The sequence below is a fragment of the Dama dama genome, chromosome 6, assembly GCF_033118175.1.
Source record: "Dama dama isolate Ldn47 chromosome 6, ASM3311817v1, whole genome shotgun sequence".
NCBI lineage: Eukaryota > Metazoa > Chordata > Mammalia > Artiodactyla > Cervidae > Dama > Dama dama.
This window is the reverse complement of record NC_083686.1, coordinates 47529376-47544532: the sequence shown is the minus strand read 5'-3', so window position 1 is coordinate 47544532 and position 15157 is coordinate 47529376. Positions and strand designations below refer to the sequence as shown.

Below are 15157 nucleotides of genomic sequence, written 5' to 3'. Positions count from 1 at the left end.
AAGCACTGGATGGGATGTCTTGGTCAGGGCAGTGCTAGTTGAGTAATGAATAAGCCCCAACACAACTATGGCTCAGTCACACAGAGCAGCCTGAGACGCGCGCCCCCGTCAAAGGGCTGGCTTTCCTCTTTGCAGTGATTCAGGGACGTAGGCTCCCTTCTTCTGGTGGCTCAGCCTTTCCCGCAGGCCTCCTTATCACAAGCAGAAAGGGAGAGACAGGAGAAATAACACTTTCTAATCTCCTTGTCTGGCAGTGACACGTATCACTTGGTCACCTTCTGCTGGTGACAACTAGTCACTCAAGACTCCATGAAGATGGCAGGGGAGCTGGGAAACACAGCCCCTGTCTGGCAGCCCCTTTCCAGTAGCAACTCTACTGCGTCACAGGGAGGACCAGCAGGGATGTTTAGTAGAAAGCTAACCTTCTCTGCCATAGGGAGCTTCCATTCGAGAAAAGACACTTATCTGTGGAGAAAGGCAGGCAAAGGGTATTCCTCCATTTCCCCATAGAAAGTCTAAAGTCTGATAATCGCAAACAAAACCCAGTGCCTTGAGACTTGGCTAAAACAGGGTCGAAACCCACCACCTTCTTAGAGAAGTTCATTACTTTTTCCATTTATCAAAGACAAATAACCTGTCTCTCTCTTTTTTGATATCTATTTTTTCTAATTTTATTTTTTAAATTGAAGTATAGTTGATTTACAAAGTTGTACAAGTTTCAGACATATACATACATACATATATTTATATGTATATATACAGCACAGTGATTCAGTGATATATATGCATATATCCCTGGTAGTTCAGCTGATAAAGAATCCGCCTGCAATGCAGGGGACCCCGGTTCCATCCCTGAGTCGGGAAGATACCCTGGAGAAGGGATAGGCTACCCATTCCAGTATTCTTGGGCTTCCCTGATAGCTCAGACAGTAAAGAATCTGCCTGCAATGAGGGATACCTGGGTTGGATCCCTGGGTTGGGAAGATCCCTGGGTAAGGGACCAGCTACCCACTCCAGTACTCTTGCCTGGAGAATCCCATGGACGGAGGAGCCTGGCAGGCTACGGTCCATAGGGTCCCAAAGAGTCGGACATGACTGAGTGACTTTTCATTTTCACCTATGTATGTATCAATATGTGTATATTCTTTGTCAGATTCTCTTCCCTTATAGGTTATTATAAAACACTGAGTATCCAACAAGGACCTATATGGTAGGTCTATTTTATATCTATTTTATATATAGTAGTATGTGTGTGTTAATCCCAACCTCTTAATAACCTCTCTCTCTTTTGAATAGACTGTATGAAAAAAAAAGGTGTTCATGATTTCTAGGTATTGAGTCTGTCCATTTGAATGTAACCCTAAACAAAGCCACTTAAATATCAAAAGAGGAACGTTAAGTAAATTAGATATAACCATGCTATGGAGTCTTAACCAGCTGTTAATAGTTATTGTGCACAAGACACTTTATCAACATGAGAAAATATAATAATGTATTAGGTAAAAAAAGGCAAAGAAACAAAGATAATTAAATAACTACTAATCAAAGGCTAACTAAAATTAAACAACTAACCAAACTATACATATCTTCTTCTTGTTTTTTTTTTAAGAAAAGAGAATTGTAATAGACTGCATTATTATCCAAAAACACTTTCCACCTCCTCGAGCAGACTCTGCCCCATTGAGACTGGCTTGGCCAGTGTAGGTGGAGGTGATGTGATCCTCCCAGGAGACCTGCAGCTAGGCTCTCTCCTAAGCTTGAGTCCCAGATGCACGATGATGGAGCATAGGTGCAGTCAACCCACTGTGGACACATGATTCGAGTGAGAAATAAACACTTGTCAATGTAAAACAGGAACTGAGCTTATCCTAGAGTCAGAGAATAATCTTTTTTTGAAAAAATTAATAAGCATAATTGAGAGCCTGAAGTAACATGGATGGTTTCTCCTTATTTCACCTCTTCAAAGAAAAATACTTCTGTTTTTTGCTAGATCAGAACATCTTTATCATACCATAAAAGTACTATCTCTTAGTAGAGATTCTTGTCTTCTGATAAAAAGAAAAATAGTCTCAACATGTTCTGACTGAACTTGATGTGCTCATGCTGCAAGAAATAAGGGAGGCAGGAGGAAGCAGAGGGCAGTGCCAATAATGGGCTTCATTCATTTCCATGCAGAGTAAGAAAGCAAATGGCGATTTGAGGTCCTAGAACAGACTCCGACAAAAATGAAAAGGCCATGGCCTTTGAAATGAAATTTAAACCAGGCAGGTTGTAAACACAAAAACTGAGGTAGCAGCAATGAATTTACATATAATGGATGCATTCACAGAGCAGGGCAAACTGGATGATGCTGTTATCAGTTATACAAGTAACTCACATCCTATATGTGAAGAGTAAAAAAATATACAGTAACTATTTAAATAGCAATGACATTCAATGAAGAACAAGGTAATTAAAAATTCATATGAGCATTCTATTTGACTTACGATATTTGGGAAATAAATTAAAAGCAACTTCATAGTTAACTGACTACAGGGACAATATAATTCAAACTTACAAGGTACAAAGGAAAGGATCTGGAATCATAAAATTTCTTGCTATGTGCCACCAAGGGACAAAATGATAAATCATAATAATTATTATAAATTAAAACATTACCTCTTTGTAAAAAAGGGAGGAGGAAAAAAACCTCTGATGAGATGGCCCTTTGCATCCTGAGTACGTATCTTGTTTCTGCAGTTGGAAAAAAAGTCAGAATGAGAGAAAATCTGAATAAGTGAAGTGAAAGTTTCTCAGTTGTGTCCACCTCTTTGCAACCCCCTTGGAATTCTCCAGGTCAGAATACTGGAGTGGGTAGCCTTTTCCTTCTCCAGGGAATCTTCCCAACCCAGGGATTGAACTCAGGTCTCCCACATTGCAGGCAGATTCTTTACCAGCTGAGCCACAAGGGAGGCCCAAGAATACTGGAATGGGTAGCCTATCCCTTTTCCAGCAGATCTTCCTGACTCAGGGATTGAACTGGGATCTACTGCATTGTAGGCAGATTCTTTACCAACTGAGCTATGAGGGAACCCCCAGAGAAAACCTAGCAAAGGCAATGATCTCAGGATGGAGAGGTAATTGATATAATTGCCAAACAAGCTTAGCACAAGGCCCACAGGATATATAAGGTAGGTTTTTACAGCAGAAATGGACGGCTGCTCACCAAAACTTGGTTTCTTTCCTTTCTGGGCTCATAGCTAGACAGCATTTTCCAGACTCCTTTGTAGTTAGCGGTGATCAACCCTATCCCCACCCCTCACCACACCCTACCCTCTCCACGGTGGGGAGCAGGTAAATCTGTTGGAGATTCACCCAAAACTCCAAGACAGGAATAGCAAGACAATTAAGGGAGGAGGCTGGGCCCTGCCCAGACAACATATTTCTCATTCTTGAAGTCAGGAGACCTCCCTGACCCTCACATGTGCAGAAGGCTCCTCGGTGGTCAAAGGAGAATGATGCTAATACAAGGCTACCCACAGGCCTTTGAGGTAGAATCCTTCTTGGCTAAGAGATATGTGCACACACATGGGAGGGTCCTGAGATATACCAGCTATGGACTGTGAATTGGGCAAATCGAAATGATTGGCCTTGGGCTTCCCTGGTGTTCCAGTGGTTAAGAATCCACCTTACAGCATTTCCCATCTTCCCTTTCGATCCTTACAGTTGGGGCAACAAGGTCATGAGGAAGCAGCGCGCGGTTTGCGGCCGCCATTTCTTCCGCCTTCAGTCTCTGGATCTTTTGTAGAGCTTCCAATAGCACTATGTTGGGACAGAGCATGCAGAGGTTCACAACCTCTGTGGTTCGTCGGAGCCACTACGAGGAGGGTCCAGGGAAGAATATACCATTTTCAGTGGAAAACAAGTGGAGGTTACTAGCTATGATGACTTTGTTCTTTGGGTCTGGATTTGCTGCACCTTTCTTTATAGTAAGACACCAAATGCTTAAAAAGTAATCCATGAGACAGATAGGAAGAGGAACATATTAAGAGGTACAGTCTCTTAAAAGGATCAAGCCCTTGAACTCAGCACCCTAGATATGTTTGTAAATAAACTTATGGCATAAATCCTTAACGCCTCTTCTCTGAAATGTAGAACATGATAATTGAACATGTGCTTACATTTTATTTGGGTAATATTGCATTATTAGTTTCTTAATTAAATATGCATTTGATAAAAAAAAAAAAAAAAGAATCCACCTTACTATGTAGAGGCATTTGGGGTTCTTCTGCTGTCTGGTCTCTCACCTCACTGTATGCCCAGAAATCTACTATGAGAATTTCTCTGCCTCCTGGCCTGGCCCTCAAGCCTTGAACCCCATGCCATCTTCCTTAGTTCCCATAGGAAACATTCATGTTTAATGGTCCATTTTCAAGAATAAAGGCTAACTTAAGAATGAGGAACTATTAATAACTAGCTTGAATAATGACATTGCTGCTGTAGCGACCGCAGGAGTTACAAAACTGGAAAGTCTGGGCAAACAAAAGGAAGGTGGGATACCTAGGGTTTCGGGCGGGCTCATTCTATTGGTGAATTCAAAACATAAGAAGAGGAATAACTGCATGAGAAAGAGGAAAACAAGATGTTAGTGAGGGGCCAGATCATAAGGAGGAAGGGAATAAACTTAGGCATCCTCTGGGAAGATTGTCCACCCAATAGTACTCAGCCAATGAGGAACTGGGGGAGGGACTTGCACTAGAGAATAAATTATTGCTGAAACTGTCCTGGGTGTGCCTGCTCACCAGACACCTGATCTTACAAGACAGTCACTAAAAGTCTTGCTTTCGCTGTGTTTTGTGTGTCCAAGTCCATCCTTTGGTTTTGGGCTAGCGAGCATGTTTCTCATATGCCTATCTCCAAGTTTTCCAAGGGTTCCTCTTTGCATCTATTGGCTCTCCTTCACTCCAAGCCTTGGCAGCCTGCACATTGCTACAGACAGCCTATTGGGCTGGCAGCTAACCAGAAGCCCAAATTATAAACTTTGTGGATGCTCAGTCTCAAGAAATACACTCCAGCATAAACTGGAGAGCATAAGCTTTACAGACAAGGGATCTCTCTTCAGGAAAGTCCTGGAAACATATCTGGACTGGTTCAAAAACGCTTCTCTGGCTGTACTGGGGCAGGCACCTAGTGCAAGGTCACAAGGAGGGTGTGAGACGTCTGATCAGAAATCAACTGGCGCATAGAGGATGCTTGAAATCCAATCGGGTTTGAAGGGAATTTGGGGAACACCCTAAATCCCTTCAGGTTTCCTGGTCAATGCTTCTAGGATTCCATTTTAGGAGTGCTCTCTTTTTATTGGTTGTAGAGTACTACATGGGAAAATCCCTTTCTAAGCCAGAAGAAACACCTCTGGAGTGTATCCTTAAGAATTGGAAATTCTTTGAAATCAGAGGATTAAAAAGGGAGAAACTTCAGGTCTACTACAGCAGTGCCTGGTCTTTGTATAATTTGGGGAACAGAGACAAATGATCTGAATATGAGTTTCTAAAGTATAATGCCATTCTGCAACTGGATCTTTAATGCTGCAGAATGGGAGAGTGGAGTGAGATTCCCTATGTTCAGGCCTTTGTGCTCCTTTACCAAAATCCCACCCTATACAGCTCTTGTCATTTAAAACCTGGACAACCAGAAGACTCTCCTGACATTTTGGGTGTTCCCCTTCTAAGCTCCCCTGTCTCTCAGCAGGGCAACCGGGCTCTCCCTGCTCCTGACAGTATTCCGACCTCTCCCAAGCCACCTACTTCTCCAGAGTCACCTGTTTCTCTAGAGCCACCTACTTCTCCTGGCCCCTCTGACTAACCCCAAACTCCACCTCCCTATGTCCCTCAAACTCCACCTCCCTATGTCTCTCCTTACCCTCTGTTACCTTAAGAAACAGAGACTAGTCCTTCTGGGGTAACACACAGTGGAGCTTCCTATCGCCCAGGACCAGAGAAACTGTACTGTCTTAGGGAAGTGGCAAATGCTGAAGGGACAATCAGAATACTGGTGCCCTTCTCTTTAACCGAGTTAGCCCAGTGCAAACAGGAACTGGGTAGATTTTCTGAGGACCCTAGTAAATTTGTTGAAAGGTTTCATGCCCTCATTCTGGTCTATGATTTAACTTGGAAGGATGTGCAAGGAGTTCTATCTACCTGCTATACTCCTGAGGAAAACAGAAAGTCTGGATAGTAGCTCGGGGCGTGCTGACCAGCTTGCCGGAAATCAACCTGAACATGATGCTACGAGTGAAGATGCAGTCTCAAATCAGGAACCCTCTTGGAATTATAATTCCCAGAAGCACATGATCCAATTAGAAGGGATGGGAAAGTATATATAAAAAAGTCAGTTAACTAGGAAAAGGGTTAAGGAGTGACCCAGGAAGAAAAGGGAAATCCAGTCCTTCTTCACGGGCGGCTTATGGAGACATTTAGGAAACATACCAGTAAAGAGCCCTCCAGCTCTGAAGGTCAGTCCCCGCTGGGAGCATAGCCAGTCTGCCCCTGATAATAGGAAACTCCTAAAGTTACAATTTGGCTCACAAACGCCCATGCCCCACTCCTGGATGTGGCCTTTGGGTGTTTAATAACAGAGAGCAAGCTCAGGAGAAGAGAGAGCCCAGTGTGAGAAGAGATAGGCCAGGGCTCCTGTGTAACTGACAGCCGTTGCTGACAGCCACACCTGTTACCCCAGGCCAACCCAAGGGGTCCGAGAAAGTCCAGCTATCTGTCTGGAGTTAAGACCAACAAGGAGCAACATTATAAATGCAAGTTAACTGGCCACTGGGCCTGGATTGCCAGAAAGAGCCCCCCAGACCATGCCCAACTTGCAAACAAAGAGTTCATTGGAAGAGAGACTGCCCTCAGTCCTGTAGGAGAAGGCGGCTCCTGCTCCTGAGACAGCCGTGCTGGATGACCGAGGTGGCCCGGGAATTCTGATGGGTCCCCCCCACCTGCCAATGAGAAGTCTATCTCTATCAATGAGCCTTGGGTAGTCCTTTACGTGACAATTGATTAATTGATATGGGAACCACTTACTCTGCCTTAATTTCTCATGTTGGACCTCTCTCCTCCAAAAGCTGCACTGTGACTGTTGTCAATGGAAAGCTTTGCACCCATTATTTCACTGGGCCTCTCACTTGTCCAGTGGTTGATTTCACACGTCTTTCTAGCTATACCTCAGTGTCCTACCCCTCTCCTTGGGAGGGACCTCCTGAGCTCCCTTGGTGTCCATTAGGAGGCCATTGAGAAGCCCCTTATTTTGACTCTAAGACAGACCAGCCATAAGAGCAATTCTATTCCCAGCTATATACTACAGGCAGTAGACTCTTCAGTATGGGACAAAGGACTCCCTGGAAGGGCCATAAATGCCCAACCTCTAAGGATTAGCCTTAGGCCAGAAATTGCCTATACTAACAAGGGACAATATCCTACAAAGTTGGAAGTGAAGAAGGGTTTACAACCCCATGTGGATAAAATTCTAAACACGGCCTCTTGGTGCCCTGCCAGTCTCTGTGCAACACTCTTATTCTTCTGATTGTTAAGCCAGAGGGGGATACAGGGTGGTGCAAGACCTGACCACGGTGGTCCCTCTACAACCCCTCCTGGCCAATCACAGCATTTTAACCCAAATCCCTGAGGACACCACTAGAGTAAGGGTAAGGAGTCTAGTAGTGTCCTCAGGAATTTGGGTTAATATGTTATGATTGGCCAGGAGAGGATGTAAAGGGACCACTTTATTTTCTCTCTTGGGCTCCAAAATCACTGCAGATGGTGACTGCAGCCATGCAATTAAAAGACACTTGCTCCTTGGAAGAAAAACTATGACCAACCTAGCCAGCATATTAAAAAGCAGAGACATTACTTTGCCAACAAAGGTCCATCTAGTCAAAGCTACGGTTTTTCCACTGGTCATATATGGATGTGAGAGTGGGACCATAAAGCAAGCTGAATGCTGAAGAATTGATGCTTTTGAATTGTGGTGTTGGAGGGGACTCTTGGACTGCAAGGAGATCCAACCAGTCAGCTCTAAAGGAAATCAGTCCTGAATCTTCATTGGAAGGACTGATGCTGGAAGCTGAAGATCCAATAACTTTGGCCACCCGATGTGAAGAACTGACAACTTTTTACAGGGAAAGGGCTCCTGGAGACAAAAGAGTTACTTGAGCCTGTGCCCTTTGAGCCACTCATAATCCAGGAAGCAATAAGCCTCTTCCTCTTGCTAGTCTTGTCTCGTGATATGGGACGTACCCAGGAGAAGACTGGCAAATAGATTTCACTCAGATGCTCTCTTTCCAGGGCTTCAACTACTTATTAGTCTCTATAGATATGTTTGGGGGCTTCCTTCGTAGCTAAGTCTGTAAAAAGTCTGCCTGCAATGCAGAAGACCTGGGTTCGATTCCTGAGTTGGGAAGATCCCCTGGAGAAGGAAGTGGCAACCCACTCCAGTATTCTTGCCTGGAGAATCCCACAGACAGAAGAACTTGGCAGGCTACAGTCTATGGGGTTGCAAGAGTCGGACACGACTGAGTGACTAGGCACAACATAGATACCTTTACTAGACAGATAGAGGCCTTACCCACTAGAACAGAGAAGGCAGCTGAAGTGACTAATTCACCATTAAAGGAAATTATTCCTAGATTCAGATTGCCCCGTCACCTTCAGAGTGACCAATGGACCTTTTTGGTAGCAAAGGTCATGCAACAGCTTTCGCAGGTTTTAGGAATTAATACCATCTCGATTCATTCTGAAGACCTCAGTCCTCAGGAAAAGTGGAACAGGAAATCATACGCTAAAGAAAATCTTGGGTAAAAACTCTGTCAGGAAGTGTGAAAGTCAGGGTATCGGCTCCTGCCAATAGCCATCCTAAGGGTCAGGGCAGCTCCTAAAACAACCACTAAGCTAAGCCCTTTTGAAGTGACATACAGAAGGCCATTCCTTACTCTGGACATGCTAACTGACCCAGAAACTCAGGCTCATCTTAAGTGCATTATAAATCTGGGCCAGGTCCAGAAGGCTATACAAGAATATGGCAACAGAGTGCAGCCCGCTCCAGATGACAGTCCCAGCCACCCTGTTGTAAAATGTGGAGACTGGGTACTTTTAGAGACCTGGAAGAATGAGTACCCTGGCAACCAACTACTCCCCAAACGGAAGGGTCCTTACCAAGTCTTGCTGAGCACTCTTATAGCAGTCAAACTCCAGAGGGTCACCAGCTGGGTTCATCTGTCCAGGATTGAACCTGTCCCCAGTGATAGGTTACAGGAACCTGAAGAACCACATTCCAGCCACCCCTGTGAATCCACCTCTTCCTCTAAGTCTCTACAGGATCCAGAAGACCAGAACAGCCTGAAAATTCCAGGTGGATGGGTGAGCCACTAGAAGACCTGAAGCTACTATTCAAAAAGAAAATAAACACTTCTTAGACTCTAGGCTTCTCTTGTGGCTCAGCTGGTAAAGAATCTGCCTGCAATGCAGGAGACCTGGGTTCAATCCCTGGGTTGGGAAGATCCCCTGGAGAAGGAAAAGGCTACCCACTCCAGTATTCTGGCCTGGAGAATTCCATACAGTCCATAGGGTCACAAAGAGTCAGACACGACTGAGCGACTTTCACTTTGTACTAAAAAACCTAAAACAGACTCTAGGCTAAGTACAGGCTAAGTACCCATAGTTACTATCTTCATTTTGCCTCCTGGTACTCCAGTCCACATACAGAGTAATTGATATGCTCTGGTAACTTCAGATAAGTATTGTTTTCTCTGCTCTCACTCTTGCTCTTGGAATTCACTGAACTTCTCTGCCCATGCTGGGTGATTTAAATATGACCCTGACTGGTGCTACTACGAAGCTACTAATTGCCTTAGCTTTTCTATGTGTATTTCCCTTATCTATAGGCTGGACAGAAAACTCTGGTTCACATTGCACAAACTCTTGCTTCCTCTACTAGGTTGACAGAATGCTGGATTTGTTTACCCAGAGCAAAGTTCATCATGGGCCATGGCGGCCCCTTTATCCATCCCATAAGGAATTATAGCCAAATTCCTGATGGAAAATGGTCTTCTACTAGAGACCCAAGTCTCCAAACAGTAATGTGCAGGGTCAGAATTGTTCATTTTCCTACTGAAGAAAATCTAATGTCTCTTGCCTAACCCAGCCCTCCCAGAAGGAGACCTGGGACCAACAGGTTCAGAGCTTCCATTTTGGAAATAGAGAAAGATGCGCTGACCTTGTACAACCAGATTCCTACCCTTGCTTGAGCCTCTCATTATAATAGTCTTACTGATCTTTAGCCCCTGCTTCTCTAATCTAATTATTTAGTTTGTTTTCTCTAGAGCATCACAGGACAATGATGCTATGCAGGGACTCCAGCCACTCCCCACAGCAGATCCTGCTGAAACCACAACAGAAGTCACACTGGGGCCCATTTAATAAGACAGAGTGAGAGCTCTATGACCCCAACTAGGTGGGGTCTACAAGCCTCTATCTAGCCTGAAGAAGTTACAGAAGATAGACCTTTACTCTTCATTTTCCCAATAAAGTTTTTTTTTGTTTACATCTCTCAGCGGGGATTTGAGACAGGGGGTAGACGGGCACCCCCCAGGGTAAAGTGATTGGAGATTTACTCCCTAAGGACCAAAACTCCAAAATAAGAATAGCAGGACAAGTAAGAGAGGAGACGGCCCTGCTCAGACCATATATTTCTCATTCTTAAAGTGAGGAGACCATCCCAACCACACATGTGCAGAAAGGCTGCTTGGAGGTCAAATGGGTGTGATGCTAACTAAGGCCAGGCCACCCATAGGCCTTTGAGATAGAATCCATCTTGGCTAAGACATGCATGTATACATGCATGGGAGGATCCTGAAATACACCAAATATGGACTGTGAACCAGATAAATAATAATTGGCTCAAGGAAACCTTGAAGAAATGCCCCATATAAGTGATTTAAACTGACATGAGGGTACAACTCACAGACTCTTCCTCTGAGTCTGCCTGTGTGTCTATCCATATATATTGTACTCTTTCCTTCTAATAAGTAAAACTTATTTCACTACTTTCCGTCTTTAGGGGAATCATTTCTGCAAAGCTGAAGGGCCAGGGCCCTTGTCACTGACCACTGGTTTAGTGGTTAAAATTTGGTGCTCTTTCCACCGTGACCCAGCCTCAGTCCCTGACTGGGAACCTAAGTCCTGCTTCAAGGTGTTGCTGGCTGAGGTCACCTGAGATCAAAATTATTAAAGACTTTAAAAAACCCCCAAAAACCACTAAGACAAAAGTTGAGCTTTAAGTGGACAAGAAAACACTTTGCATCCTTAGTAGAAGCAAAGTTTTTCCTACCATTTAGCTTTGAAAAGGGACAAATTTTGAAGGGCACCCACTAGGTATACACAGCACAGAATTAAATGCTTTTCATTTAGGTGCCTGGAGAAGAAACATATTTAGGCAAAGAGAAAGGAAAGTGCAATGTCTGATGTTTTCAGTCCCTGAAGTCTACCACACGTTAAAGAATGGGTGATACTAAATGACTGGGATCCAGTCAAAACGTTTTTACGTGATGTAACTAGAATGACTTGCATGTTAAAAGCTGTCTTACTGAGATGTCACTCACACTCCGTATAATTCACCCATTCATTCAACATGTGCAGTGCTGTGTTTTTAGCATATTCACAAAGTTGTACAACCGTCACCCATCTAATTTTAGAAAATTTTCATCCCCCTTGGAAGAAACTATATACTAATTAATTCCTTTTCCTTCACTATCCATTCCCACAACCCTAAAAAATCACTCCTCTACTCCGCTGCTGCTGCTAAGTCACTTCAGTCGTGTCCGACTCTCTGCGACCCCATAGACGGCAGCCCACCAGGCTCCCCCATTCCTGGGATTCTCCAGGCAAGAACACTGGAGTGGGTTGCCATTTCCTTCTCCAATGCATGAAAGTGAAAACTGTAAGTGAAGTCGCTCAGTCGTGTCTGACTCTTAGCGACCCATGGACTGCAGCCTACCAGGCTCCTCTGTCCATGGGATTTTCCAGACAAGAGTACTGGAGTGGGGTGCCATTGCCTTCTCCGTCCTCTACTCTAGACCACTACAAATTTGCCTATTCAGAACATACAAATGGAATCATATAATATGTGATTTATTTATTGGCTGGCTCCTTTCACCTTGTTGTTGTTTAGTCGCTTACCACTATGTTTTTGAGGTTCATCTATGTCATAGTATGTGTTGGTACTCCATCCCTTTTTATTGCTGGGTGACATTCTATTGTGTGCTTATACCACATTTTATTCATCCATTTATCGGTTGCTGAATATTTGGGTTGTTTCCATTTTTGGCTATTATGAGTAATACTACTCTTTGTCCACAAATTAGGTATGTTTCATTTCTCTTGGGCATAAACACCTAGGGGCCTTCCCCGGTGGCTCAGTGGTAAAAGAATCTGCCTGCAATGCAGGAGACCTGGGTTCAATCCCTGGGTCAGGACAATCCCCTGGAGAAGGGCATGGCAACCCACTCTAGTATTCTTGCTTGGAGAATCCCATGGACAGAGGAGCCTGGCGGGCGACAGTCCATGGGGTTGCAAAGAGTTGGACCAGACTGAGGCGACTTAGTACGAGTATGCTTGCCTTAAGAATTCTGTGGACAGAATAACCAGGTGGCCTCAGACCATGGGATCGCAAAGAGTCGGACACAACTGAGCGGCTAACACATACATAAACACCTAGAGGTAGAATTGATATGTCATAAGGTAATTCTATGTTTAATCATTCGAAGAATTATCAGACTGTTTTCCAAAGTGGCTGCACCATTTTACATTCCCATAAGCAATGTAAGAGTTTTCACTTTTTCCACAACCTAATCAACACTTGTTATTTTTTTAAATTTTATTTTAATTGGAGGATAATTACAATATCATGATGGTTTCTGCCATATGTCAACATGAATCAGCCATAAGTATACATATGTTCTCAATACTTGTTATAATCTGACTTTTTGCATTACAGTCTTTTCAGGGAGTGTGAAGTGGTATATCACTGTGGCTTTGATTGGTATTTCCCTAATGAAATAATGTCAAATATCCTTTCCTGAATATATTTTGCTTATCGGCTACTTGTAGATGTTCTTTGCAAAAAAGCCTATCAAGTCCTTTGTTCATCTTTAAAGTGGCTATTACTGAGTTTTAATTTTTAAAAATGTATATTCCAGATACCAGTTCCTTATCAGATGCATGAGGGCTTTCCAGGTGGTACTAGTGGTAAAGAACCCACCTGCCAACGCAGGAGATCTAGGAAACTCGGGTTCAATTCCTGAGTTGGGAATATCCCCTGGAGGAGGGCAAAGCAACCCACTACAGTATTCTTGCCTGAAAAATTCCATGGATAGAGGAACCTGGTGGGCCGCAGTCCATAGCGTCCCACAGAGTAGGAAATGACTTAAGCGACTTTAATTCAGTTCAGTTCAGTCGCTCAGTCGTATCCAACTCTGTGACCCAATGGTCTGCAGCACGCCAGGATTCCCTGTCCATCACCAACTCCCGGAGCTTACTCTAACTCATGTCCATCGAGTTGGTGATGCCATCCAACCATCTCATCTTCTGTCATCCCCTTCTCCTCCCACCTCCACTCTTTCCCAGCATCAGGGTCTTTTCCAGTGAGTTAGTTTGTATCAGGTGGCCAAAGTACTGGAGTTTCAGCTTCAGCATCAGTCCTTCCAATGAATATTAAGAACCGATTTCCTTTAGGATTGACGGGTTTGATCTCCTTGCAGTCCAAGGGACTCTTAGCATGGGCCAGATGTATGATTTTAGAATATTTTCTCCCATTCTGCACATTGTCTTTTCACTTTCTTCAACTGTCTTTTGAAGCACAAAACCTTTTAATTTCCATGAAGTCTAACTATTATTTCTTTTTTCACTTGTGCTTTGCTGTTGTATCTAAGAATTCACTATGTAACTAAAGATAATGAAAATTTGCTCCTTTGTCTTGTGATTTTTACAGTTTCACCTCTTACATTTAAGTTTTTATCCATTTTGAATTAATTTTTATCTATTGTGTGAAAATGGGGGGGGGGGGTGTCCTATTTGTTCTCTTTCATGTGGATATTCAATTATCCTAGACTGATTTGTTGAAAAGACCAATGTTTCCCTCATGTATTTGTTGAAAATCATTTGACCTTAAACAAGCCGGTTTATTTCCAGAACTCTCAGTTCTATTCTGTTGATCTTTATCTACTGACAATGAGAACTCTGCTTAAAACTGCTGTGGACTTACCCCAATAACTTCTCTTCACCGATTCTTATGCTTTTAGACAATCCATCATTGCTTAATTCCATGGCAAATCTTCCAGAAATGCTAAATGACAAACTGTCCCCACCCCCCAAATTAAAGCGAATTAAAGTACATCTGCTTTGAGAAGGTTCTAAAAAAATTCCAAAACACTCTGGGGTGCGGTAGTATTTGAGCAAGAAATAACCGGCCTGGTTCACTGGCTCCATTGTTTCTTAGAATGTCTCTCCCTGTCTCCTCAGGGATGGGCACTCTCAAAGATCATTATCCATAGAGAGGAGGAGGGCAGAGTTTCCACTACCATTAGTTGCTTTCTTTCCCATGAGCAAGCGTTGGGACGTCTCTGAAAGCCAAAGAAAATTCTGTAATCTGTAGAATTTTTCAACCACCTTTCCAGAATGTGATTTCTTAACTGCCAAAGCTAAGAAGGAGAAGCGCACACAGGTGGCCGTCGCAGGTGCCCGCCCGCCCGAGAGCGTCGCCGGGCCTTAGGAACGCCAAGGTCCTGTTGGCACCTGCCCGCCGGAGGCGCCAGAACCCCTGGCTGCTCAGCTCCCCATCCCGGTCTAAGCTTTGCCCCCTCGCCACGCGCCCTCGGGCCTGCTTTAAAGAGCACCGCGGGTCCAGAGTTGCCACGATGCCGTCCTCCTGCGCGCTCGCAGCGCGCCATCCCCGGGGCTGCTCCGCTGGCTGGCCGAGAGATCTGTTTTTTACCCCGGGGGCAGGTGGGAGGCCCCCGGCTCTTCGCGTTGGCTGCTGCGGTGGCGCGGGGCACCTGGCGCTCAGAGAAGCCCCGGGGCCGGGCGTGGCGGGGCGGAGGCGGCGGGCCCCACCCTCGCCAGGGCCGGGCGTG

At 44.4% G+C, this 15157-nt stretch overlaps 1 protein-coding gene across 1 annotated transcript; it reads left to right on the top strand.

The window, feature by feature from the left end:
* Positions 1-3803: 3803 nt before the first annotated feature.
* LOC133058574 (cytochrome c oxidase subunit 7C, mitochondrial-like) lies at positions 3804-4020 on the top strand. Its single transcript, XM_061145283.1, has one exon. The coding sequence runs from the start codon at positions 3804-3806 to the stop codon at positions 3993-3995; it is 192 nt and encodes a 63-aa protein (XP_061001266.1). The 3' UTR covers positions 3996-4020.
* Positions 4021-15157: the final 11137 nt, after the last annotated feature.